This window comes from Phalangium opilio, unplaced genomic scaffold, assembly GCF_054372755.1.
Source record: "Phalangium opilio isolate 3A_F unplaced genomic scaffold, DU_Popi_V2 ptg000031l_1, whole genome shotgun sequence".
NCBI lineage: Eukaryota > Metazoa > Arthropoda > Arachnida > Opiliones > Phalangiidae > Phalangium > Phalangium opilio.
The window spans coordinates 15,228,777-15,255,127 of record NW_028324158.1 but is presented as its reverse complement, the minus strand read 5'-3'; the positions used below and the strand labels follow the sequence as shown (position 1 = coordinate 15,255,127).

Here is a 26,351-nt window from a genome sequence, read left to right as displayed (position 1 = left end):
AGTAATTGTCGCCTCGAGTTACAATTAGTCGGCGCTTGGACTTAAGTTTCATGTTGAGTTTTCCAAAAACCATTTTATTACAAAATTAGTATGAAAAATCTTGTTCATATATAAATTATTTTCTATCAACGTCTGTACAATATTTCTGACAAAAAACTTTACACTCGTATTTTATTAACATATTATTAGACCAACTTTGTTTGTTTGTTTGTTTTTCTTACGCTTTGGTGTTGTTTTTTTATGATTAAATACGCGAGAAAGGGTATATGAGATGCTTTCGTTTTTTTTTTCATAATTTTCTTGTATTATTTTTTTGTGTAATTTTTTTTGGTTTTTTTCTTTTTGGTTTCAATATGAATCATCAACAAACAGGAGACAAAACCTACCCCAGTAACAATTCAATGCCTTAATTGGTTTTCGATAATTTAATTTTAACATTTCTTTTTATATTAACAAAGTTAATTATTAATAATTTTAATCTCGTCTCAAATTTGCGACTAACGCCAATCCTTAATTTATTCTTCGACGGACGTAGTTTCAAATTTGATTTAGCGAAATACGTGGAGGGGGGGGGGGAATTTCAAATTTGTTTTTTTTCTTTTGTCGGCACCTACAATTTTCCTTCATAAATTCGTTAATTAATTAAATAAATAATGTAATGTAATTAATTATTTCTACAATCTCGTCCCTCCAATCCAATTGATCTCCCAAAATTGTTATCTACTTTTTAATTATCTTTCAATTAAATTTAATATATTTTAATTAATATATATATATATATATATTTCATTCACCATTAACCTATGATTGGTCCCTGATAGCTCTTTAGTTTTTTAATTTTTTCAAATTTTTAATTATCTATTAATTTATTTATTTATACAGGTTATTTATTTATTTTTTTGACAGAGCTATTTGTCACAGGTACCAATGTTTCTTTTTGTTTAATTATTAATTTAATTTCCCATCAAATTTAATTGAAACGAATGAATTCGGCGAAAAACCTCTCCCCGATCGGAAAATTTTTCGCTGATAAGCAAGCACCCTAACAAAAATCTCCCCTAATATTACCTTCGTCTAATTTTGCTTAATTTTAATTTAATTATTTCTTATTAATTGACGAGTAACATTCTCCCAAATATATAAGTCATTTTTAATTAATTAATTAATTAATTAATTAATAAAAATTAAATTTGATTAAAACTTTATCGGAAACACTTTCTTTCTAGACACCAAACCTTTTTTTTTTAAAAAACTAATCACCGTTTTTAAATTAATTAAAGTTAATTTCTAATATTGCGCACTTTCATTCGAATATATAGAACCGAAAGACGTAATCGCCCAATAAAATTGAGCAATTAAAACACCTCGTCGAGTTCCGTCAGTTTAATTAATTAATTAAAACCTTTCAGGAACTTTTATTAATTATTATTATTTTAATTAGCAACTTAAAAATTCGGCTCAATCTGGTACGGTATCTTTGAGGGATATTACGAATGGGGTTTTGTATACCACGACACCGACACTGAACAAATTAACCGGAATTAATTTCAAATTAATTTCGCGTTCATCTCGACTGCAATTTCACGAAAGGGTTATTTCTAAAGGGCGCTAATTTTTTGTCCCAGTTATTTTTTTTTTATATTTTTTTAATTTCTGTTTAAATATTTTTTAGCTAATTTTTATACGCCTGTTAATTATTTCTCATTTAAACTAATTACTAAGATCGATTCGAACTGTTTTCAATACATATACCCAACCTGTATCGTTTTCAAATTAAAAAATTTCGAAATTATGACGTAATTTCTTAATGACTACCTAAACCTATTATTTTAAAATGTCAATTAACATTTTTTTTTCGTCGTCGTAATTAAGCTATCCTAAATTGTTTTTTTGAAATTTTAAAATTCTTCTTAGCAAATTCATTTATTCAAAATTTCAAATCAATTTTCTTTTTTTTTTTACCACCGAAACGCTTCTAAAAAAATTCGCATTTTAACAAAGTATATTTTTCGTAAAAAACAACTTAAAATTTGAAATAACGGAAAAAACAAATATTTCTTTAAATATTGTTTTTGTTTGTAGTAACAATAGTAGTTGTAGTAGTTCGTATTCCTTATCCATTATTGTTTTTTTTTGTAGTCAATGCGGCGATAGCACCAAAAGAATGTATTGTTTTTAAGTTTGTTTTTTATATAGTTTTTCGTGAAAGTTCGTATAGATTATTTATTTATAAATCTTTGTTTTTTATTCCCTTTTATATATTGATAGATATCTTCTTCGGATGTCCACCATTTTCCATAAAAACAAAACAAAAACAAAAAAACAAAAAATTGTTTGTTGTTGTTTTTTTGTGGAGATTTCTAGTTTGTTTTTCCTTTTTTTTTAAATTGTAACATCGGTATAAGTTTTTTATTTATTAATATTGTTTCTATATACACTAAAACTAAAACTAAAACTTAAAAAAACACGTGTTGCGTGTTTGTTTGTATGTTTGTGTATGTGTGTGTGTTTGTTATTTAAAAACTATTTTTTGTTTGTTTTTTCGTAGCTCTAAACACGTCACCGGCGAATATTTTACAACGTTCACTCCCGTGGTTTTATCAATTAAATTAAATTGTATTTTAACTAAAAAACAAAACCCAATTAAACTACTGACGTTGGCGTGGTGGGGGAGGGGAGGGGGGAGTTGTATTTTATTAATAATTAAAAACCACGTGGGTCAACTTGTTTTTTAGAACTTGTTTCGTAAGTGCATAGTAGAATGATTTCATATACTTTTGTTTGTTTTTTATTTATATAATTTTCATAAGTGTATTTATTTTAAATTGTTTTTGTCGCGCGGGATAGGAAGAAACAACACGTTTGTTATTTCCGGGTTTGTTTTTTTACGCTGGGGGGATGAAGGAATAAAATTCTTGTATTTTGGTGAGGGGGGGGCGGGGGTTGTTTTTATATATCCGAAAATTTCTTAAATTGTTTTTTAACAGTTAATGAATAAACTTGTTTATTTATATATAGTTAATTTGGCAGTATTAGAGAGAGAACCCTTTGTTTGTTTTTTATCTTAATTGTCACTATATATATGTGTGTAATAAATGTCGAAGGTATGTTTGTTTGTTTTTGTGGTTAGCACGTCAGGCTTTGTTATTGTTTTTTATAAACTCCTAGAAACAGAGTGTACCGTGAGCTTCCTTAAGAAACCTTGTTAATTTTGTTTTTTGGCGTTTGTTTTTTAGAATAATAATAATATTTTGTCGCGTATTTTTCGTTCCCGTGAAATTCCTTCGCGTTTGTTTGTTTGTTTTTTTAAATCCGATATTTTTGGATAAAAAATGGGTTGTTTTTTACGTAATTATTTAATTTATTTTTAATTAATTAATTGAGGCACTCTATCCGTAGTATTTGTTAATTTGTTTATTTGTTTGTTCGTTCAATGTTTAATAAATATTTATTTATTAATTTACGATCGAGAGAAATTGATTATTCCGCCGAGGATGCGTATGCGCATGCGCGAGACGCGTTTAACTCGATGTTGCGTAAATTTAAAAAGAGCCCGTTTGGTGACGTTTTAAATGGGCGGGGCTAATCAAACGATGACCTCCATGCGATTTCCTTTGCGCACGATTCGAACTTGCCCCGGTTGAATGTCGGGGACGCCCGAGCACTTGAAACAAACAGGCACCATCTCTTTGCCGAAATTCGCCTCGAATCTTTACGCGACAATTGAATCGCCTTTAACACCCTTTCACCTCCCAATTAGCCTTATTCCTGATCAGCGCCATCTACCCATAGCGGCGACTTTGAGAACTACTGTAATCAGCAAGCCAATCAGATGTCGCTAAAATCTGGTGACGTCATTTTTGGTAAGACCCGAGAGTGCCCGTCAGTGACGTCACCAGATTTTAGCGACATCTGATTGGCTTGCCGCTTACAGTAGTTCTCAAAGTCGCCGCTATGGGTAGGTGGCGCTGATCAGGAATAAGCTACGCTAATTTACCAATTAAACCATACTTTTGCAAAATGCGGATAAATAAAATGCGCTACGAGGATTCAAAAGAGGTTGGGGGGGGACACCAATGATTGACCATCAAGGTCATGGATGGTCAACGAGGCTTTCAAATAATAGGCAAACACCAAAACAAACCATCTACTATACCAAATACCAACCAAACCGTAAATGATAAATAAAATAATTGACTACAATCGGACATTCGTAATAACAAAATTCGCCTTTTACAAAGACTAAATATAAATAGCAAAAGGACGCTTGGTTTTTGGGAAAACTCAACCAATCAGAAATTGAATAACCATAATAATAATAATAATAGTTTCCGGGTAACCAGGGAGGAAGCAAACTATGGCAAACAAGCGGGATACAACATAGAATGCCAATAAAAATAGGCCCAAGGATAAAAAGACAAAAGAGAAAAAAGAAGTTTCGGACTTACTCGGGGGCGATGACCACTTCCGGCGGTTTACCCGTAGCGTTCTGTATGACCAGGTACAATTTAGTAACGATTTCAATCACGTGACCAGTTTCGAACAGAAAGTCACCCTTCTTTTTCGTTGTTTCCGTCTGCCGAAACGAAGATAGATTGCCGAATTAGGCTTAACCGCAGTTTGGTCTACTTGGGCCTAAACTGGATTAGTGAATTGATTAGAACTCACGCTTCTAACGTGGAAGACGGCGATATCGTCCAAGAAAGGGCTGAGCGAGATTCGAAAGATTTCGGCCGCCGGAATGCGATACTTGATCTGCAAAGTCCTCTGATCTAGAACCAACATTGAGCTTGTGCTTATAATGAACAAGTTCTGTACGCACTGCAATGGACACCCCCCCATTAAAAACGACGCCATTATTATAATTATTATAATTAGGCGTGCCTCGATTGATAGACAAGTATTACCTTGCCACTAGATCTAGTGATTTTGTTGATTATGTCCGCAAACACGACGTACTGATCTCCCGTCTCTTGGGCGATTTTTTTCCACCTGACGTTCTGTCTGAGTCTCAGGTAATCCCCTCGGAAAGGATGCGAAACGCTTCGTGGGTACGAAGCCTTCTTGTCTTTGAATATTAAACTAGCCGTCACTTTTTCTCTCATTCGATTTCGAGACGTCTGATCGAACGTTTGTCTGTATTTGTTACACTGTCAAAGGTCAAACATTGAGTACCGTCGGAGGGAGGCCAAGGAAGGGGTCAAGGGGGTTGACGGGATCTTACCCTCCACCGGTGATAGAGTTTTCTGAGCAGATAACTGGTCTCTTGTAGACACCAAGGGGCGGGTGGCCATTCGTGGAAGAGAGGAGATTCTAAAGGCAAATGGCGCGCGAGCCACATCAGGTAATTCCTGCGCTGTGGGGAAGAATAACTTTCAAAAGGTGGGTTCTTGGTTGCCCGAGTACCGGCAACCATGGTGCAAGTACGCCTGCAGCCCGGACTAACATCCTTAGAAGTATATCCAAATTCAACAAAGATAAAACTCTTTCTGTTTTGTCTCTCACGGTTATCTCTCGTTTTGACAATTAAGCTAGATTGATGACGTAACGGTGCCAGATACAAAATTTGCTTGAAAATTTTTTTAAAAATGAAAATATATCTCTCTTTCCCAAAATAAACAAAAAAGCTCGGACATTACTTCCGTGGGTGGCACGCTTTGGTCATTCATTGCACCGTGGGAAATAATGTCGCGCAAAATAATTAAAATTAAAAAAGATATGTATATATAGGTAATTACGAGGTGAAATAATTATAAAATAAAAACTTCGTTGGTGAATGACGCGGTTCGCTTTTTGGTTTTTTATTTATTTTGGTTTGCGTGCGTGTCTTGTCGGAATGTGTCCAATGGGTGGGGGGTGACCTCACCTTCCAGTTGAGGTAGTTGACGGCGAGGAGCTTGGCGGCGCTCGCGACCCGGCATTCCTCCTGATCGACCTCCGATTGAGACTTTCGTGCAAATACCAAATAACACAGAGACCACATTGTACCCATGACAGCACGTGCAAAAACAAAACTCTCCCTCTCTCTCTCTACCAGCATTGATTGACCCCGATTCAATTCGCCACTTCGTCATTATACAATTACCCCCACCCCCCTAAAATATATCATTGGGCCTAACGGGGTTCAAATTATAAATAAAGACGTGTATGTGGCACCACGTACCAATCTACAGCTCTCTCGTTTATAAGAAAAAAAGGGTCTTTGGCCCCTAACACAAGCTTGACCACAACCGAGGGACATTGAGGCCAAAGGACGCCCGATGTGCTCGACTCTGGTATTATTTCACTTTAATCACGATTAAATTAAAACGTAACCGCGATTAAAGGCCAGGGACGTCCTTTGGCCATCAAAATGGTCCCGATGGTGATAATTCGCGTAATTAGCCACAGACCACTTGTTTAACCAAAGATAACCTTTGTTAAAGGATTTTACTATAGGAGCAAAAGGAGAGGACCTTCCACCCACGGTAACTGGTGGCTAGAGCAACAGCGGACCGCTTCATCTCCAAGTATTCTTTCCTTACCTAACACAGAAACATACCAACCAATCACTAACCGTATTCTGACCCCTGACCCCCCCTCCCCCACACTAACTAAAAGTTGCAAAATATTTTTAGACTAAAGTTATCAATTCTGATTTTCGGACTAACTAATATTACAATCTCAGAATTGACCTTTGACCCCATTGAAAAAACAACCTTATAATTTGGCCCCTTTTAAGATTGTTCCCGGGGTAACAAAGTCTAAACGAACCAAAAATCGTGCCAGGCAAAATTAAATACGTTTTAACGACACTAATTAATTAATTAATTAATTTTTTTGCTACGTCTTATTAGAAACCAAAATTGCGTAATTTTAAACTAATTAATTTCGGATGAGCTCTTTTTTTTGTCTCCATTGTTGCTTAAGCCACAATCAGTATACCAATTAATTTAATTTTTGTAATTAATTAACTAATAATTAAAACTAAAATATTCCAATAAAAAGCCATTAATTTCTAGTTTCTAAATTAAAAAATTAAAAATTGCAAATGGCGGCGACTGTGCAATAATCGGGGGGGGGGGAGCCCAGAAAAACGGGGGGGGGGGTGGAATTCGTATTAATTGATATATTAAAAATATTTTGCAAAATACTAATTAATTAAGAAATATAGGCGCAATTTAAATAATTAAATACAACGCGCTTAATTACGATACGAGTAGAGGAAAAAGAATAAAGAACGCGGCGATTAAACGTATTTAGATTAAAGATACGTAATTAATTATTTAAGCAAGAATTAAAAAGTCTGAATAATAATAATAATAATAATAGAGTAAAGTAAAGAAGGGGGGGCGGAACTAACCTTCCAACTTCTGAAGTTTTGGGCGATTATAACTTGACTATTTCGGAGTCCGATGAATCGGTGACGTAACACCCAACCTCTCCAGGTCTTCTGGATCAAAACGGCCAACTCGTTCAAGCGTTCCTGACGAAATTCCTCCAGCTCGAAAACCTAGAGAAAGAAGAAGGAAAAAAGAGGCCACCGTCCGAGAGTCAAGACCAATTTCATCGATTTCAAATACACCTCGAAATGGCCTACAGCAATCCTTCGCGAGGAGAAGGAGGGGTGACTGTTGGGGGCGGGGCGACATCGACGTTTCTATTTCCCCGAGTTACTTCCTCGTAACGTTAAAGCTAGAAACGAGCTACAATTCACTTCCCCCCAAAAACTAAATGACGGCCCATCGGATATAATAGCTAGAACTTCTCGGAGCGGAAAATAAAAAGGGGATCCTATAGTCGACAACGTTTTAGTTATTGGCCGCGAAGAGCCACTCTCTCCGAGCACTTACGGACTAATAGCTAAGGGTTAGAGAAGGATTTGAAAGCCCATGGATAAAACAACTGGCCTATGGTCACCTGAAGGCGTCGTGACTTACCGTTCTGGAATGTTTGATGAAGACTTTGGTCCTCCCGAAGGCGTACTCTAGCGGGTGAATGGGCAGGTCACGAAGTAAGTGCGTGACGCCTTCGATGGGCAAGCCCGACCAAGTGGGCCAAGTGTGCGGCGAAAGCATCTTGTAGCGATCCAAAAAACTCTCGTAATCTTGGCGAAAAGAGTAACCCGCTTTACGAATTTTCGTCGTTTCCATCACCCTATGGGAGTAGACCATCAAAGTGGATGACGCGACCTCCAGGGGGACGGGGACTTTGAGAGAACTTACCCGAGATATCGTACTTGATGTTGTACCAAGGCCATCTCAAAGATCATCGGCTGTTTCAGTTCGTTAGGCTGCGATTGGAGGGGGGGGGTGGGGGGAGAGATGTATTGGTCTATTTTTAGAGAAGAGATTTAAAAGTCGGGTTGGGTGTCTCACCTTGATGCACCTGACGTAGTTGGGTTGCTTGGCCTGCAAGCTTTTCATGAGAGCCCCGATGGATATCCTGAACTGGGTGGCGATGGTGGCGGGCCTCTTGAGCGTCGTCCGCTTGGGGTTGCCTTCGGGGAAGAGCGTCTTGAGAAGGGGGTGATCACAGTTGTACATGGCTTGGGAGAGATCGCGACACAACAAGTCGTTATTCTTGTCGATGAAGCCCCGAACGCTGTAGGTGACGGCGCCCGCGAAGTGACGCAGTCGAAAGCACTGGTGCGGTAGGGTGCTGTCCATCAGGAAGTTCCGGCACCCTCGCGACTCGAAGTAAGGGTTGTCCTGACACGCTTGCGTCAGCTTGAACAAGAAGCTCTCGTCGTTCAGAGCCCCCGACCGAAGGCACTCCTCGTCCAACAGCGCCAATATTCCGTGGTTATTCTACGCCCCCACACCCCCCCACAATGCAACAATTAGCCACCACCAACCAACTAACCCACCAGTTAACGAAAACGGAAGAAATAAGAAATCTTTGTGCTTTTACCTCCACGCTTACCTTCTCAATGAGATCGCATATCACAGCGTTGTTGAAATACTCTACTGACATCCACGTAATTCCCTGCAAAAGGTGTGAAGGGTTAAGCCTAAGTTCGAGGAGACAATTGGGGACAAAATTGGACGGACTTCTCTCAGGTACTCTTCTTGTTCTTGCCTCAAGGTCAACTCGGTCAAAACGTGTTGAAGTTTTTCGTTACAGTAATTAATTATTAACTGCTCAAACGTGTTGTGCTCGAAAACTTCAAAACCGTAAATATCTAAAATTCCTATGTATTTCCGCTTCCCCATTCTTTTCGCCTGCACAATGGTTAAACGTTACTTCGCTGACCAGCTCCGCTCAGGTGGGACCCGGTCAGTTACTTACCCTAATAATTTCGTTTATTTTATTTACAATCCAGGTAAACAGTCGACTGTACAAGGCTTTGCATAAGGCATCTCTTGCATATGTTGCCTGTGACGTCACGAAATATTAAAGCGAACAAATACGGTAATTAAGGGGGGGGCGACGATTACCTCCGAAGCTGAGAGGTCTGTAATCACAGTTTCGTGCCTAGAGTCTACGAGCCTCTGCGTCAGAGCGTTGTGTAATTGCTGAAAATCGCCTCTCAGAAGGTCGCAAACGTCGTAGATCTCTGTTACCAAGGACGACCCTAATTGTTACTCACTAACCCAATACAATACGAGATGGACTTTGGGTATCATTAACCGGGGAAGGGGGGCGTTAATTAGCGGGGGGGTGCTTAATTAAATATATTAAAAACGGGAGTACCGTACGGACCGTATTCATTCATCAGATTGCACCCTTCGGTGCCGTCCATGTTAGCTCTGGGCTGGAACTGAGCATTGCCGAGCTTTAGGACAGCCGAGACGATTTGGAAAGCCGCAAACATCTCGTCCTGCGAGAAGCCCATTGCCTCCATCGACTTCTAAACGCCACAAACAAAATAAACCCATGACGTCACCGCAATTATACTAGTGCCCACTCTATTTAAATATAGACTAAAGAATAACTACGAAAAAACCCCGAGGGACTGCAATTAAAAATACAGATGGAAAAACACACTATTCGCGTTGACTCTATTAACGAGTCGAACTCAATCCCAATGCAAATTGCTAGGATAGAGAAGGCCTTCCCCTTCATTACCTATCTTGGGAGGAGAATAAGAAAAACGGGGTGGTCTTTTATAAATTGGTTGGGTTACCTTGGTCGTTAAGAATGCCGAACGATCATCAATATTTTCAGCTTGAATACAACGGCCTTGCCTGAGGATGCTGTAGTTTTCCAAATTCCTCTGGAGCTTCAGGCTTTCTGTACGGGAGGAGACGCCAAAGATGGCAGAGAGCGTATAAATATACCGCAAACATCGCTCATTAAGCGTAATGACTCTTTCTCTAGGACGGGAGAGCTCCGTCCTATTGGTCCCCCCATACAAATATTTCCCGCGTTACGCGACGACAACAACGAAATGAAGTACTATAACGGGGGAGGGGGGTGTAAATTAGGCATTTGTCCTTTGACGCCAAACGTCGTAACTCGGATAGTAATTTTATCCGATTCAATACGACCTCAGGGGCCACACGCGCAAAAATTCCAAATTTCGGCAGTTACGACGTTTCGTCCGCGATCCTAAGAAGCCGAAATGAGTCGGGATTTATGTGAGTGGAAAGTGACGGTCATCCCCCACCCCTCCCCGCTGACCCTTCCCCACCCCAACCGCCATAAAACGTTTATTCGCACGCAGCAGCGAGGACCATCGGACAAAATTCAGCCTCTCCGTTTTGCCAGAAAATGAATAGTTGTCGTCGGTCGATAGACGGACATCAGGGGAGGGAGAAAGGGAATGGTTTTAAAGCGAGCATCGTTATCTATGCGCCCCATCTTTAAATGGTAAGCCAAGTCGCTCAAGGGGTATCCGAATTAAATTATTTCACGTTAAAACTAACTCGAAATTAACGCTACTTAAGAAGAAATAGAGGTGGGGGGGGGGGGACGGGGGTATTAAAAACTTACTGAGCAAGTGTACGTCGGCACCACAGATGAGTTGGAAAAATATATGAAAGTTCCTCTCCCCCTGAGCTTGGCTGACTATCCGAGACTGTTCTCCCCAAGAATAGCCGTTCGCCGTCAGTCAAAAAGGACCAGCAGCCGGAAATAAGGCCAAACCCCGCCAACGTTATCAGATCCACGTCCGTGCCAGAAACACATACATAGAGAGAGAGCAGAGAGAAAGAGAGAGAAGAGAGAGGAGAGAGGAAGAGAGAGAAGAGAGAGGAGAGAGGAAGAGAAAGGGAAACAAAAAAATCCAGGAGGAAAGAGAGGAGAAAAGATAAAGAGAAAATCAAATTGGCCATATGGTTCTGATTCCTAGGGTTCACCCCCCCCCTTCACCCGCTCCCCGCTCCTATGCCTCAGTCAGAGAGAGCCCTTTGCCTCGCCCTACCCTACCTTGCCCTAGCAACCTCCATAAGGGCAGGCATCCGTAATAGAGGTAAAGTAAAACGATAAAAGTCTAAAAGGTCATACAGATAGAAAAACGTTCGCCAACAACCACCACCCGCTCGCTCGCTATCGAGCCAACAATATGAATTCCCACACAGTTTCTTTTTCCCAGCAAGCTGTTTCACCCATAAATAAAGAACACTACTGGGCGGCTACACGCCACGGAGCACCAATTTTAAAGGACTCCAAATCTTGGTGGTGGACCCTTTGAAACTTGACCTTTCGTCGGTCAGTCTTTGAGACAAAAATATATTGGGGGGGGGGGACCTATTTTTCGTCCAAAAAGCTAACCAAAGTTATAAGCCTACCAAAATGAGGGAGATAAGCCTAACATCGAAGAAAGATGGTCTTACTTGCCTTGTCCAATAGATCTACGCTCGTCCGAAAGGCGGCGTAATAAATGACGATTAAAATGAGTCTCTCGTTAAAGCCTCCGCGGAGAAATGTTTAAAAATATATAATTAAAAGATAGTTAATTAAAAAGTGGTCTTACAGTGCGTGACGACGCCTCCCATCGGATCTCCCTTGAAGTCAAATTCCACGTCCAAGTACTTTCCCTGAGACACACACACACCCGCCCCCGCCCGCGACAATCAATTAAAAAAGGACCCTAATTAATTTATAATAAAATTTAAACTTACGAATCGAGACGCGTTGTCGTTTCTAACCGTTTTGGCGTTACCGAAAGCTAATTACCAAGATACGAGAGAGTCAAATTACGGACGGTAATTAAAAGAAGAGGAGGGGGGGGGGTAATTGTTACCTTCTAGCAACGGACTCGACTGAAGTAAATACTCCTTCATGGTGGTGACTTCTTTCCATCGACCCGAAACTTCGGCAATATATTGTAATATACATTTACTCGCCTCTGTCAAACGGGTACAAAGATCGCTTAAGATTACTCCGCACCATGGCTATTAACAAGGACCAGAGAGAGAGAGAGGACTACTGACCCGTTTTGCCAGCTCCACTTTCCCCCGTAATGATAATGCATTGATCCTGATTCTTATCGCGCAATGATCTGTAGGCGTTGTCAGCCGTGCCGTATCTGCCATACCATGACGCCGAATGAAGAAAATATAGACAAGCTCGAATGCGGTAACGCGGTGGTATAGTCGCTACTTACATGTGCGGAGGCAGTTCAAACATGCTATGATGTTGATAAGCCCGGATGATTTCCGGAGTGTAGAGAGCCAATTTCTTGTAAGGATTCACCGATACCGCTGTCGTCCCGATGTAAGTCTGCGTCAAAAAGAAACCACATTCTTTAAGAGAGATAACCAAAATGAAATTTAATCATTTCTCCGGCCCCTTAGTTTCTTAGTATTTAGTCTCCATTATCGTTGGAAAGGGGACAAATAGGACTATGAAATGTCTTATATAAATAGTACTAAGGGTGTCGGTGTTAATCCTATCGAGGGAATGTTTATGAACATTCAAAGAGCACCACCCGGGATAGCTGAACTAATATTGGAAAAAAATAAAAAGAAATAGGACTTTTTCAATTCCAGTTTCATCGATTTTTTGCTTAAAGAGAATGAATATTCAAATATAGCGTATCGTTCATCCGCTCGTGACAATACGGGCAAATCCGAGGCGCCTTGATACCTAATATTAAACCGGATAGGAAAGAAAATAGCGCGCGCGTGGACGAGAGCAAATAAAAAATGCAAAGCCGCGACTTGAAATACTTTAAAACAACGCGAAAAATTCGATACAATTTAGTCGTCGACAAAAAGCACGTATCTTTCAGGAATTGACGTGGAAAAATAGGTGACTGGCGCTGGAAAGCGTCAGACTAGAGTTTCAATGATTTCCAATAAGAGTTTTAGAGGAACTCGCTATTATAACGTTTTATTTTCGTCCATTTTACTAAGGCGACTTAAAGGAAAGGCGGAATAACTCGACTCCCTGGCTTCAGAGATATTCCATTCTCCTCCCGGATGGAGATGGTGCGGTGCCTTTCCTCCCTTCGCCAATTGATTATCGGTATCGGTTTTTTTTTACTATTATTTAGTTTGGCCAAACCCCTTTTTCAAACCGCGAATTTACGGCCGCCCTCGCAATCTTAAAACGGACCTAAATTCTAATAGGTAAAAACCGGGGTAAATAGTCATCCAAAGAGTGTTGTCGAAGGAGAGGATCGAGAGAGATTGTCTGAAAAGCGCCAAAACATGGCTTCATTTGGTTACCGGGGTGAAGATGGAGGAAGAAAGGGGGGGGCAAGATTATCACTCGAGCGTTTAAATTTTTAAGTACGTTTTAAAGACTCGAAAGCCTGAATGCCGGGGGACGCTGGCTAGCTGGCTGGATAAAAATTTCCAAAGAGATAAATGTCCTAGATATTATTGAAAGGAGCCCCACAGGTCAAAAGTCCGCTTCAATATATTTCAAAACAAACTAGGGGGTCACGTGACTGGCGTCTAAAAGAAGAAAACAATCCCCAGAGCCCAGTTATGGCCGTGAATAAATACGAAAAGGTTAGCGAGACCCACCCCCACCCCCATTTAAAGGGAACCTAAATTAAAACGGAAACAATATCCTTCCGCGGGAAGAGGGGATAAAAGCGTACGTACGTACGTGGACCACGAGATATTTCATCTTCCCTTCATAAAAAAGAGACGGTACTAGATTAGTATAATGCGAAGGGGTCTTGAGGGGCGGAGCGTGGGGTTGGGGCGGGGATGACGCTTGGCACGTAGTTCCAGAAATGTCAAAGTTGTTTAACCTTAAAGAAATCCAATTTTTTTTTTCCCACCGCTCTTTCTTCACACATTCCAGGGCTAACTCCGCCAGCACCCTGCAAAGACGAGGCTGAAGCTGGCCAATATGCTACGAGAGATCGCTTGTGAAAAAGTTTCGCGTGTGTCGCGGCCCGAGAGAGAGAGAGTTCTAGGCTTCTTCATATACTAAGACATCTTTTCATTTTTATGAAATATGTTTTTCTCGCCCCCCCCCTGCAACCTCCCTGGTTCTGAGGTTGAAGACGAAATTCTGACATGAATGCGTTACCAGTTACTGTCTGTGAATTTTTCCCTAGCAAGTTTTGTCGCTTTCATTTTTTTATATTCCTATTTAAAGATGAGAAGTTAAAAAAGTTCAGCTCTACATACGTCATTCGTGGCGCCAAGATAAACGGGGATATTTGCAAAAATAGGCCATTAGAAAAGTCCATTTCGAATCCATCAGATTTCTACCGATTTTATCGAATTATTTTATAAGAAATCCGCCAAATCAAATTTCGTTCTAGATTCGGGCGCCAAATTTTTCGACCGGGCCACGCGTTGGTGTTGGTATTGGTAAGGCGGCGACGCGGCTAAATCCGCGAAAAGTTAACGAGTTTCGAAAAGCCAACGTGTACGTGGAAAGATTAGCCTTATAGTAAAGTCGAAGCCTTTATATTTGGACAAACTAATTTCGCGGCGGAATTTGAGAGCCACCGCCGTTGGGCTAGTGTAGCGCCCAACTAGAGGACAAGGTTTTTTTATTTTAATGGAAAACAAGAGCTCTTTTAATATCGCGATGATCGTAAAGCGGCGTCGAGTCCTGTCCGGGGGGGGGGGGGGGGTAGAGAGAGTGGCTCTTTCAAAATTAAATGTCAGCTTGCTTTCGCCTAACTAACAAGCCTCTTTAATTAAAATGTCCACGAACTCAAAATTCGAACCAGAGAGAGAGAGAGAAGAGGAATGCGGCGGGTTCGGTGGATGGGGACGACCTTCCGGCAGGCTCTGTACGCGTCAACAAGCTCATTTTCGACAAGAGAGAACTGTGTTTGTTTCTAATCGACACTAAAGGCGCGTCCCATAGTCAGGCCTTCTATTTACACAAATATTTATTCTTTGAAAACGTCCATGGATTTCAAAATAAACGTCATCGTAAGTATCGTAATATCAGTCCTTTTTTGAAAAGTTTAAAATTTCCTTCGATGGACATTAAGGCGAAATGTCCTCGAGAAGCTGAGAACAGAGTCTATTGGCGACATCAGCACCTACTAAGAGGCTTAAACAAGGTGAACGCGACAATTTATTGGCGAAGGAAGAACGGGGTCCGTCGAGGAGAAGAGAGAGAGGCGGGAGGGTGGGGGGAGCTTGTATCAGACGACACATTTAAAGGCAATCTATAAGGGTGTTAACGTCTTGGCCATCTTCGATTTTCCTCTCTCTCGATAATTCTCGGATGGCCTTCTTCCGTCCCCCCTCCCCCTCTTATCCCCCCGACCCGTACAACGTCCCCGAAATGGGGGGGGGGGGTTCCAGTCAAAACCGGGATCGATATTGTCACGATGGTAAATTTAATAGAAAACAAGATGGCCCAAGAGCCGGGCTCGTAACAGTAGACGCCACATCGTATGATCGTAACCCACGTAAATCTTAGAATCCAAAGGAAACAAAATCAGGATTACGGTTGCTTTGTCGTCTCGAGCGCTCTCAGAAATTTTCCCAAAAAACGAGCGAGTTCAGTTTCGTCCCACCCCTTACCACATTCCAATTGACGAAGCAACCACAACCACGAGAAACTAATACCCACAAGGAAGATACCCATCATACGATGTGGCTAAAAAAAGTACAATTAAATTACGAATAATTCAATTGTTTGATTTGTTTCGCTATCATTTTTTGTCAGAAATAGAGAGTTTTAAGCGATTGACCCATTTTAAAATTCCCAAGTTCAATCGTGCAGGTCGAAAGTGTTAATACCCGGAAAGCCAACCCAAAGGCGCCTACGACTCCTCGTTAGTCGTACGAGCGCCTGTAAAAAGGTTTTCACCCTCAATGCACCGATGCCTTGAGAGAAACGGGCGAAGGCGAATCGAAGGTCATCGCTACCTCTCTCTCACTTTCCGTTCCTTCTATTTGCCTTTGTTCGCGTTGAATAAAACAGAAGAGGTAACAAAACGGAACCGAGAGAGAAAGTGGGTGCGATCTAGGCCTAGTTGGCCCCCAAAAAAAGGAGGGATGCGGCACTGGGTTTGCGGAGTATATAATACTGCGCTGGCCAAGCTTAAAGAGAGAGAGAGAGAGAGAGAGGGTGACAAAAGAAATAGAAAGTAAGAAGAGGTAGAAAGAGGTGGGGGGGGGGTAAGGTGTTGGCGCGACGACTAGAACAGGAAGCAATCTAATCTTCAGTCCGCGCGAGACTGTATACATTCAACCCAACAACCGATAGATAGCGCGGACGAAAAAAACTTTTATGGCCCGTGTTAAACACAGAGAAGTATGGTCGCTCCAAACCCCCCCCCCCCTCTCTACAACTGCCGATACCCTTCACTAGATGAAATGGTTGAGAAATCATCCGCGTCGAGGTCACCAACTCGCAAAATACAAGTTCCGAGACAGAACTATAACTTTCTTCTTGAAGATCGGTTAACCATTTCATCTAGGGAACAAAATGAGGAATATAAAAAAGAGTCGGTCGTGCAAGTGCGGAAGACATTGGCGTATATGGTTCGGGCAGCAGATAATCTCTGGCAATCGGCGATCCGGGTCATTTTCAGCTCCGTACCATTTTTTATAGGGAAGCGGGACTCTATCCTTTTCTTTCTATTTCGTTACAATCCAGCTTTGACTCGAAATGGAACGAACAAACACGACGACGACGACGAGAGGCCAGAATATATCAAAGGACCCAAAAAAAATAGGCCATTTTTATTCCGCAGCCTTTAATTTAAAGGCTGTTCCATTTCGCGCGTACACTTTTAATTGAATAGGTCTATATACACGTTAGAATCAAGGAGTTCATTGTTTCCCCGGTTTAATGTTTGATAACGAGGGGACAATGGGGGTTTTGGGTTATGGTGCGCGCGGTGGGGGGTGGGGTGGGGTTCTAAAGGTATCGTATTAAGAGAAGGGTTATAATGAAGCGTAATTAACCTGCAGAGAGAAAGCGATACGCGAGCGCCGGATTAAATGTATTTTACCTTTGCTTTGCCTAATTTACTGTCATTTATAAACTACGCCCCCGCGTCTCCCCCTCCCCCCAACCCCCGAAATAAAATTACAAGCTTGTTTAATTGACTGAATGATGTTCCAAGATTTTTAAAACTTTGGAGCTAAGTACCTCGAGCTCGAGATCTGTCACTCGATGTAAATTGAATTAAACAATGACCATCTTTGTTAATTCAAAGCCCAGAGTTTCTCGGTGGCGAAATTTATTCTTTTGGTAGGAAGTAAAAGACGCTTTCTCTTTCCGTTTCCGCTTTTAAACCGGAAGTTGCCAGGATAGTAGCTAGCCCAAAATAACTTCTCGAGCGAAGCTATGTAGTTTTCTTCTAAATTTATATAGAGCTCAATATTCACGGGAAGAAATATTATATTCTTGGAGGAAAGAGGGAATTTTGAAAGGATTCGGGAAACTATGGAAAAGATTGGTAATTATTATTGTTCGTAAAGTCCTTCTCCGATACTTTGTTTCGGAAGACGGTGGGTGCAACTTGGCGAGTCAGTTAATTAAGACGAATCAATTAGTAGTCATTTAAACGCTCCATCGCGGGGGGGGGGGTGTTTCGTTTACTTCTAGTCGCGGGTTTCGGATTTCTCGAGTGAGACTTTCAGGGGACACGAACTTATAAGGTTGTTTCTAATTCGTCGGACAACAAAGGGATAGAGAGCGGGAACGAAGGAAGGAACGTTTCGTTTTATTAATTCGATTTGCTACAAACCTAATCCGAATGGTCCGATGGGGAGTTGGAGGTGAGGGGGGGGGGCGCCGAAACTAGATTAGCCCATTTGGTCTCCGCACGCAGCGACAAACATCAAAACTCGTCCGTTTACGGCGAATATCAAATCCTATATAGACGCCGCCTGCAGGATTTATCATAGATAGGATGGTATCGAAACCTCATCCTCCAAGATACGTCAAATGGATTCTTGTATTTCTCGCGCTCGAGTTAGGGTCTGCAGGACCACGAGGGTGTCGTAGACGCGATAGCCATAAGTACTTAGGAGCTGGGGTAACTAAATGTTGAAAAGGGAGCGAAAAGGTTTTTTGCTCAACCACGCCATCGTGGTACTTGGGCCATGAACCTTTCTACCGGACATATAGGGGTATAGGAACGCGAAACTAGGTTCCCCCTTTTAATCGAGTTTCCCAGACATAATACCGTAGAGATTTGCGATAGGACGGGATGGGCTCGTGTGGGCAAAGGGGGCGTAGATGGCGCTTAGGCTGTCCGTCGAGCCATCTCAACCCGCGGCTATTTAGCGATACTCCTTGTCGTTACTCTATAGGTCCGAGGCAGTGTAGACGCAGGGTGAAACGGCGCCATTTCGATTAGGCCAACGGGCTATAAGTCGGGGGTGCGGTGCATGGTTCCGGGGTAACCATCGTTACTACTTATTTCAGCGCATCTGGCCCCCAAAGATAATTGGACAAAGAATAGACTGTCTTTTCCGGGGATTTACGCTTTAGTTATTACTGGCCGCGAAAAGGGCGCCCCCCCCACCTACTACACTCCGGCCAAAGCCCTTAAAATATGCAAAAATAAAAGAAGAGAAGAATGTCCTAAACATCGTCTCGGACACCGCAATATCTGACTATTTGTCTTTTGGGTCAAGCCTAGACTCCAAGATTCAAATAAAAATCGCTTGGAAAATTTAAGACTCGCTAGCTATATTCATCAACGTCAACTGGATCCAAATAGGCCTTAATTTCCAAGGAAAAAGACAAAACCCCAGAAAGGAGTCACGTGGAATAGCGCGCACGCGCGGATTCAACCCCCACTTCCGGAGAACGCGACGCTACTTATCTAAGGAGTTTATCTAGGGAAGATTCCGGGTGAAACGCAAATATCCGATGGCACGGGGGCTCGCGCGGCCCATTTAGATTTTGGCCGCATTCCAACGTCAGACTTGAAATACGTAACAAAAGTTGGTGATAAAAACGCGAGGCGCTAACCACAGTCAGAAATCTTCGGCGTAATATATGAAGCTCGGTGGTAAAAGTATTCGAGTGAATATCCTCTCGGAGGCGGGACAAAGTGAAAATCTGGTAGCGAGAAATTTTCCCTAACATTTTTGGGTCCCTTATTAATTACGAGGAATAATTTGAGGATTATAAGGCCACGCCCCCTCCCCTCAAATGACTACAATCTTTAAAAGTAACCAGAATATAACACGATTCGTTTTTCCCGGAAGGGGGGGGGGCGGAATAAAAAGACTATAGAATAAGCATTCGAGGCGTGTCTATCCCTTTAAAGGGTTTAATTCCCTTTGCAAAACATTTAAATCAACTTTGAGGCGAAAACTAAAGACGGGGGGGGGACGAGAGCTAATAAATCATTCTATAATCTAAATAGCGAGGACTCGGAGCGAGCCAAGATTAATAAAGCCAGCGGCCCAGTAAAGTTTAGCGTCCAGAGATCAAACGCTTAAAGTCAACGTTTATATCGGGAAGACCTAGTATATCTAGACGCGTGGAGAAGAATTGATCCGAGCAAAGTATACACGGAGTTCGGAAAACCAATACGAGCAGCGAGTATCAGGCGATTGCCTCTATCATCAACTCCCCGCCAAATTTCTCAAGATAAAGACGCGCCATAGATATCAGAAACAGAAACAACTACCAAAAAAGATTTTTTGGCTTGATCGCGATGCCTACTAAAATCCTAATCTCCAAGCTCGTCAAAGCGTCATGTCGGCTTTAACTAAATTATTATGTCTGCTAATATCTATGGAAAAACCTTCGTGCGCCCCCCCCCCGTTTCCCGTTTGCCTCGAAATCGGAACTAAACGTTTAGGAAGGGAAAATCGGTGGAAGAATCGAGTTTCGAAAACGAGCTCAACGACGATTTAGCTATTTGGCGATTAGGCGCCGCTTTTCACTACCAGTATTTGGGCCGATTTCAGGCTCTTGTCACGGAGACAAGTAGAACTTTGCCATCCCGGGGGTGGGGGGATGAGGATGGGGGTGTAGGCGAGAGAGGGTAGGTAGAAAAGTATTAAGACGAAGAGAGAGAGAGAGAGAGTAAAAAGAGAGAGAGAGTGTGTAAGGAAACTCACGTAAATTTGATCTCTCTTGAAGCGCTGATGCAAATTAGCTATGAATGCCTCTTCACTGAGCGGGTCCAATAAAACGGCGTCGCTGACTCCTACTTCCTGGTCGAGGCTCAGAACGCCACGTGCACTCATTGTCGGCGGCACGCCCTACCACTGAAATAAACAAAGCAAAATACAAAAACAATTACACACCCCCGAATAAAACTCGCGAGAACCATGCAATTCCGGTTCACCAAAGGCTTAACTTAAACTCGTTGTACGTTTACACATCCTTTCTGGGAAGTTTATTTTATAAGGAAAATTAAAAAAGAACTGAATTATCCGAGTATCTTTTTCATTATAGCGACTTGAGGGCTAAGAAAAAATCATCGATAAAAAAACCAGCGAAGCAAATGGAGAGGAGAAAAAACTTGGGTTGAAAAGAAGAAGAAAAAATTGGTTAACTTTCGAATCCCATTACCGCCTACACCGAGAAAAGCAATCCTCGATGGCCCCCAACTTCATCCCCAACCCCCTCCTCTCTTAGAAACCGACTACTTTTTCTCGCAGTGAGAGGATACTAAAGCGGGAAGGGGGCGGAAGTATAAAATTAAGACTGAGAAGGCGCTCCGTACTGGTACAAACTTAACTCGAAATATATATCGGACTGAGCTTTAAGCCTTTACCTAAATAAACGTTCCGTGGTTATATAGCGCGCGAGGAGTTGCCAGATCAGTTAGCGCTTCCTAGACCTTTTCAATCGCGCCAGAGTGTCGCTTCATTCCCGCCTTCCGCTACGCTATCGTTTTTAAAATTCCGTACGGGCTTTCCCTTATAAGATTGAAACGGTCCGTACAGTGTCAAGATCGAAGAGTGGGCGGTAGCGGTTAAGGGAAGATTTGGCGCTAGCCAAGCCACCACGCGCGATAAACTAAATAAAACCAACGTGTACGAAGCTATCTTCTATCGGGATTTTCCCCATCATCGCGGTCTATTTCTTCATTGGCTCGAATTAGATAAACTACACTAAAGGAATGTTTTTCTCGAATTTATTTTTTTCTTTTCTTTGGTTTTGTTTTCCAATAAAAAGAAAAACAAGACGCGGGGATAAAATTGGGGTAGGTACGTAACTCTTTGGTTCGTGTTACAGTTTATAATCGACCTTTGCTCCGTCCGAGATATAAGCTAGAAAGGGGTCAAAAAACAACCAGGAACCCGAGTGATCCCGTTATACTTAAAAACTACCTTACTTTCCCCTTCTTTTCTACACTTAGGAATATAAACTAACGGCGCTTACTTAAATTTAAAATATGGCCGCTTCTAAGCGTTCTAAAAAAATATCTCAGCTAGCTGCAATATGAATTAGGGTATCACCGGTAAGGAATGGAAAGGAAAAAACCTGCCGAAATCATATTCAATAAGCGAATGTGGCAAGCTCCACAAAAAATTGCGAAGTTAAAAAAATCCGAGGAAAATATGTAGATTGACTGAATGATTTCTTGCCTCCCCCCTCTCCGACTAGCATCTTTTCCGATTTCCATAATCTAGATGGGGGGGGGGGTGCTCTTATTCCTAGGTAACTGGTGTTTCGGCCCAAAGAGCTGAGCAGCCCGCGCCGCACGTTCGATATGCTAATGAAATCACGGGTCGTCCTCGCACCGCCATACTGCCGCGGCCCGATACCGAGATTAGCGTCGCCACACTAAGGAAGATTCCACTAATTAAGCCAATTAAAACGCAACCGTATTAGTGGGGAGGATGGGGGCGTTGTTACATTACGCGATTGCTCCTAGCTTGTTCCGTGGGAGTCGCGAGCTTTGTCTCGACTTAATAATTGTAATTATTACCAATCTAAGACGACGGTACAATTACCGACCAATAAATTTGGTTTCAATATATTTTTAAAATTGAAAACGTCTCGAGCAATTTTGGAATGGGGCATTTTCCCCCCCCCCCATTATTATTTATTTTAGACCTTCCAAGAGCGCGTGGCCACTGGCCAGCAGTTGGTAGATAGCTCTCTCGGTGGAGAAAGGGTCAATAAAGCCGCCTAATTTTCTTCCCAGCCAGAGTCGCTGCTGGCACCAGCACCACATTTCCTCGGCATTTCCCGAGAGTGGACGATGATGGTACGCCATGGCCGAAACGCTTTTAGCAAATTGCCATTTTTTCCCCCCGCGCCTAAAGGTAGTTCCCCTCCCCTATTCCCTCTCAACGAGAACGGAGAAATTCTTTCATCTGCAGCTACCGGGGCATTTGCCATCACCATCTACAATTTTCATATACTATCGGACCGGGTATTTGTATAATATTTAGGAAAAGAGACGCGTTCCAATTAGAACCCGAATGATCATTAAGCGTGCATGGAGTGGCGATTGAGAATAGTGATTGGCCCCTCGCCATTGCTATCCCAAGCGCTAGTCCGAATATATCTGGACAACAAATACTTTAAAAAAAGCGGTTGTAACAAAATTACACAAATTTAAAAATTAATTCAAAACAGCGCGACTTTCTGACGGGGCAAACTTTTAGCGCGTCAAAACTTTCAATAAAGGAAAAGGAAATCTAGAATTGTTTTCTCATTTATTCCTTATTTCCTAGAGACGCTTACGAATAAGGAAATTTGCCGCGCACGCGTCTTTCCTTTAACTATAAGCTTAACAAACTCGAGAAAACGAGAGGGGAAAAAAGCAGAGGCAACGTGTTTCTCTATTTCATTGTATATTTCGGAACACGTAGTTTCTTTCTAGGTTATTTCAAAGGCGGCGTCTCATCCCTGGAGACCCAGTACACCCAATTGTTTTCCTCGGCAGATACGTTTCGTCCGAAGCGAATAACCGCGAAGTAATCGGGCGTAGTACCCTCGTACGCCTTGACAGCAGACTTACTTCAACTTTGGCCGTTTTTCGTTGGCATAAAACGATGGAAAACTTTGTGTTCACTTTGTTTTGTTTGTTGTTTTTCTACGATTCGCTACATACGCGGGTGGTTCCGAGAGTCGGACGCGATTGCAGTCTCGAGGGATGCTAAGCTCTGGATTTTTTTTCAATTTGAGATTGTACTAGGACTCGGAGCTATCCTGACGCGAAGTATAGCCTTACCACCGGGTGCAAACTTTTGGAGTATCCCCCGTCTTCTGGGAAAGTTACGTTGCGTGCGTGGGTATAGCGCGTTTAGGGGGGGGGGGGAGAGGCCCCCGAACTTAAAAACCGCGTTGTTTATTCGAAAACCAGCGAAAAAAACTATATATTTTTTCCGGTGGAAGGTTTTTACTTCGTTTAATGATTTTAGATCCGAATTTTTCTTCGACTTCTTCTAAAAACTTTCTTGTTCAGTGTTTTTAATCCAGTTTAAGTTTTTTGTATCTTTGGGGGAGAAAAAAACGTAAACGCGGAAAAAGTATTCGAGGTGTTTTAAAAACTACAGAAAAACGGTTTTAAACATTTAGGACCATGTACGTTGAGTGCTAAAAATACGCGGCGGTAAAGCGTCTAATAATGGATTTGAAAAGCTCGGATTAGTAAATGCCTAACTAAACACGTACGGTTTAGCCGTGAAACGCCGCTGACCTATATAACCGATAGAAAACGAAATGACCAGTGGCTAGGCTAGGGATATCTTGGAGGCAAGTGGCCTGACGATATTTTCCAGCGAATTAAACCCGAAAAGAAAGATAAAAGGGACGCGGGGACGGCCGAGTACCACATCTTGGAAGTAAATCGAGCCCGTACAGCTTTCAATCTCGCACAGCACTACGAGAGCGTTTCTTGGGGGGGGGGGGTTGTTTCTTGGGGGCCCAAACCCCGTCGGGAGATCTTAGCACCCTTTCCCGAGGAACGTAAAAAAGGCGGAGGGAAAGAAAAAAAGGACGATCATAAGAAAGAGAAGTTACTCTTCCGTGGAACGATTCTATTAGGATACAAAGCGTCCATAAATTTCCGCCAATAATGATTCTAGATAGACGCCGGCCGACTCAACACCCAATAACAAAAGACGTCTCCCCTACCGCCTCTCCCCTACCGCCTCTCCCCCCGTCCATTGGTCAACGGCCGCGGCATCGATCCTTATAAAGAGCGCCAAATTTCGAAATAGAAAAAGACTACTGGCTCTTTTCAATAAATTTGTACTAAGAAATTTATTTCATTTCTAAACGACGAATGGGATATTCGGATAGCTATAGCTAATTAAATCATTTCAATCGATTTTGCAAATAGGGAGCGACACCTGTCGGCGCCATGTTTACCCCGTGGGAATTTTCTCTACGCATAATCTTCTTCCGATAAAAATGAAGCGGATTTTGATGAAAACTTCTCCTCCAAGTACTAACGCTATCCCCCCCATCTCCCTCCGCGGAGAAACGTCATTCCCAGATGAGAGGGCTGAGATTTATCGATACTGCAGCGCCATTATAGCCTTATTATATGCCCTCAACCATCCGATCTACAGTATCTGCCCCTTTATTAAAGTCGCGACACGACCATGTTCGACGCGGATGGCCAGCGCAGTGGGTCACCGCCCGCCCACGGACTATTCCAACCAAATCCCTAAACTAGGGATCAGTTTCTCCCCCCCCCCTATCCCGAAACCCTCGTGTATTTTTCCGCAACAGAAAGCCGATAGACAATGAACCTTAGTCCATCAGCTGCCCGATCGACATCGGCCGGATACGCCTAACATACTCTATAAACGAAAGAAAAAGTTGAAGAACCCGAAGCCTTTGTTTAAGTTGAATAAGAGCGAGTACCCCCTCGGAAAACAGATTTTACTAAATGAAAAATCAGCTTATCCCGGTGGCCTCTTTGTCCGTCCAACAACTTCTGGCCCGCGGCGGTGCTAAAGCTTAAACCCTGCACAGTTTCTTATATAAAGTACGCGATAGGTTTTTCTTAAGAGGGGTCCCTTTTATAAACATTTTATTCATCTCCGCGTCAATCGATTTTAAATCTTTGGCGCTGTGCACCTTGAAAGCCCAAAGTACGATACAATTTAAATTTTTTTTTTTGATGAAATTCCTCGCTTATAATATCAAAAGCTTCTTCTTCTTCGAAAGCTTATTTAAGGGACAAAGTAGTATATCAGATCGGAAGCCGGGGGTAAAAACCCTTTCAAAGAAAATAAAAAATTAAAAATAATACGAAAATATTCGCCAGCATTCTAAATTTCAAGCGGACTTTGGAGTAACGCGCAAGGTGACGGCGCATTCTTAAAACAATCCTAGGCCCTAGCAAAACTTGAAACAAAAAAAATTAATTTTAAAAAGGTACGAGGACATGCAAGAACCGGATATGATAACAAAGATATAAGAGAGGAAAGAAGGAGTGCTTTTCTTGGTAGGGCTTAAAAAAACATTGTACCCGCGCCGGTGAAAAGATTAGCTTTTCAAGGCGCATGCGCGCCAGAAAAATAGAATAACATGATTAACCCCTTAAAACCGGCTAAACTAAAATAAGAATCACTCCGATAATTATCATCTATCGTGAAATAAAAAAGATCGATCGATATTTTTGGCCGATCGATTAAAATGAATTGAAGTATAAGTAGAGTCGGAAGGAAAACTGTACGGGCTTAAAATAAATGGGAATCGCAGCGGGCTTTCTTTGACGAAATAGAGACGCGGTGCTATAACCAAGACGCAAGGCTTATAGCCCCCCCCCACCCAATCGCTTTTGTTTTTGGGTTGAGCGTATCGCTCGAATGAAGTCGCGCTCTCTCTCTCTCTCTCTCTCTCTCGCTCTCTCTGAGTCTCTGATCGAGCGAGTCACTCCCTCCTTATAAGGGGGTGATCCGCAGTTTCCTATTTTCAAGATGGATCAGTCCCTTCGTACATATACAGTGGCCCTTTCAACCCCAACCCCGGTTCCCCCTTCAGACAAATTGCCGGTTTTTCACTTTTTGACCCCAGGGAGGTTTTGGATATTTCATAGGAGAGACCAATCATTACTTCGTCATTTTAAAAACTGTACCATTTCCGCC

At 42.1% G+C, this 26,351-nt stretch overlaps 1 protein-coding gene across 1 annotated transcript in view; it reads right to left on the bottom strand.

Moving 5' to 3' along the window:
* Positions 1-53: 53 nt before the first annotated feature.
* Myo95E (Myosin 95E) overlaps positions 54-26,351 on the bottom strand; it is a 41,259-nt gene continuing 14,961 nt past the window's right edge. The window contains exons 4-27 of the mRNA XM_089870403.1: positions 20,403-20,552; positions 12,533-12,648; positions 12,360-12,454; positions 12,170-12,274; positions 12,048-12,094; positions 11,900-11,963; positions 11,764-11,837; positions 10,918-11,002; positions 10,109-10,215; positions 9,676-9,832; positions 9,420-9,538; positions 9,271-9,357; positions 9,033-9,203; positions 8,893-8,967; positions 8,358-8,789; positions 8,205-8,272; positions 7,920-8,136; positions 7,343-7,492; positions 5,867-5,947; positions 5,225-5,356; positions 4,908-5,150; positions 4,669-4,821; positions 4,449-4,576; positions 54-3,710 (exon numbers count right to left, since the gene is read on the bottom strand). Coding sequence (XP_089726529.1) covers positions 3,587-3,710; positions 4,449-4,576; positions 4,669-4,821; positions 4,908-5,150; positions 5,225-5,356; positions 5,867-5,947; positions 7,343-7,492; positions 7,920-8,136; positions 8,205-8,272; positions 8,358-8,789; positions 8,893-8,967; positions 9,033-9,203; positions 9,271-9,357; positions 9,420-9,538; positions 9,676-9,832; positions 10,109-10,215; positions 10,918-11,002; positions 11,764-11,837; positions 11,900-11,963; positions 12,048-12,094; positions 12,170-12,274; positions 12,360-12,454; positions 12,533-12,648; positions 20,403-20,531 — 3,159 coding nt within the window. The 5' untranslated portion in view covers positions 20,532-20,552 and the 3' untranslated portion in view covers positions 54-3,586. The remainder of the gene's footprint in view (positions 3,711-4,448; positions 4,577-4,668; positions 4,822-4,907; positions 5,151-5,224; positions 5,357-5,866; positions 5,948-7,342; positions 7,493-7,919; positions 8,137-8,204; positions 8,273-8,357; positions 8,790-8,892; positions 8,968-9,032; positions 9,204-9,270; positions 9,358-9,419; positions 9,539-9,675; positions 9,833-10,108; positions 10,216-10,917; positions 11,003-11,763; positions 11,838-11,899; positions 11,964-12,047; positions 12,095-12,169; positions 12,275-12,359; positions 12,455-12,532; positions 12,649-20,402; positions 20,553-26,351) is intronic.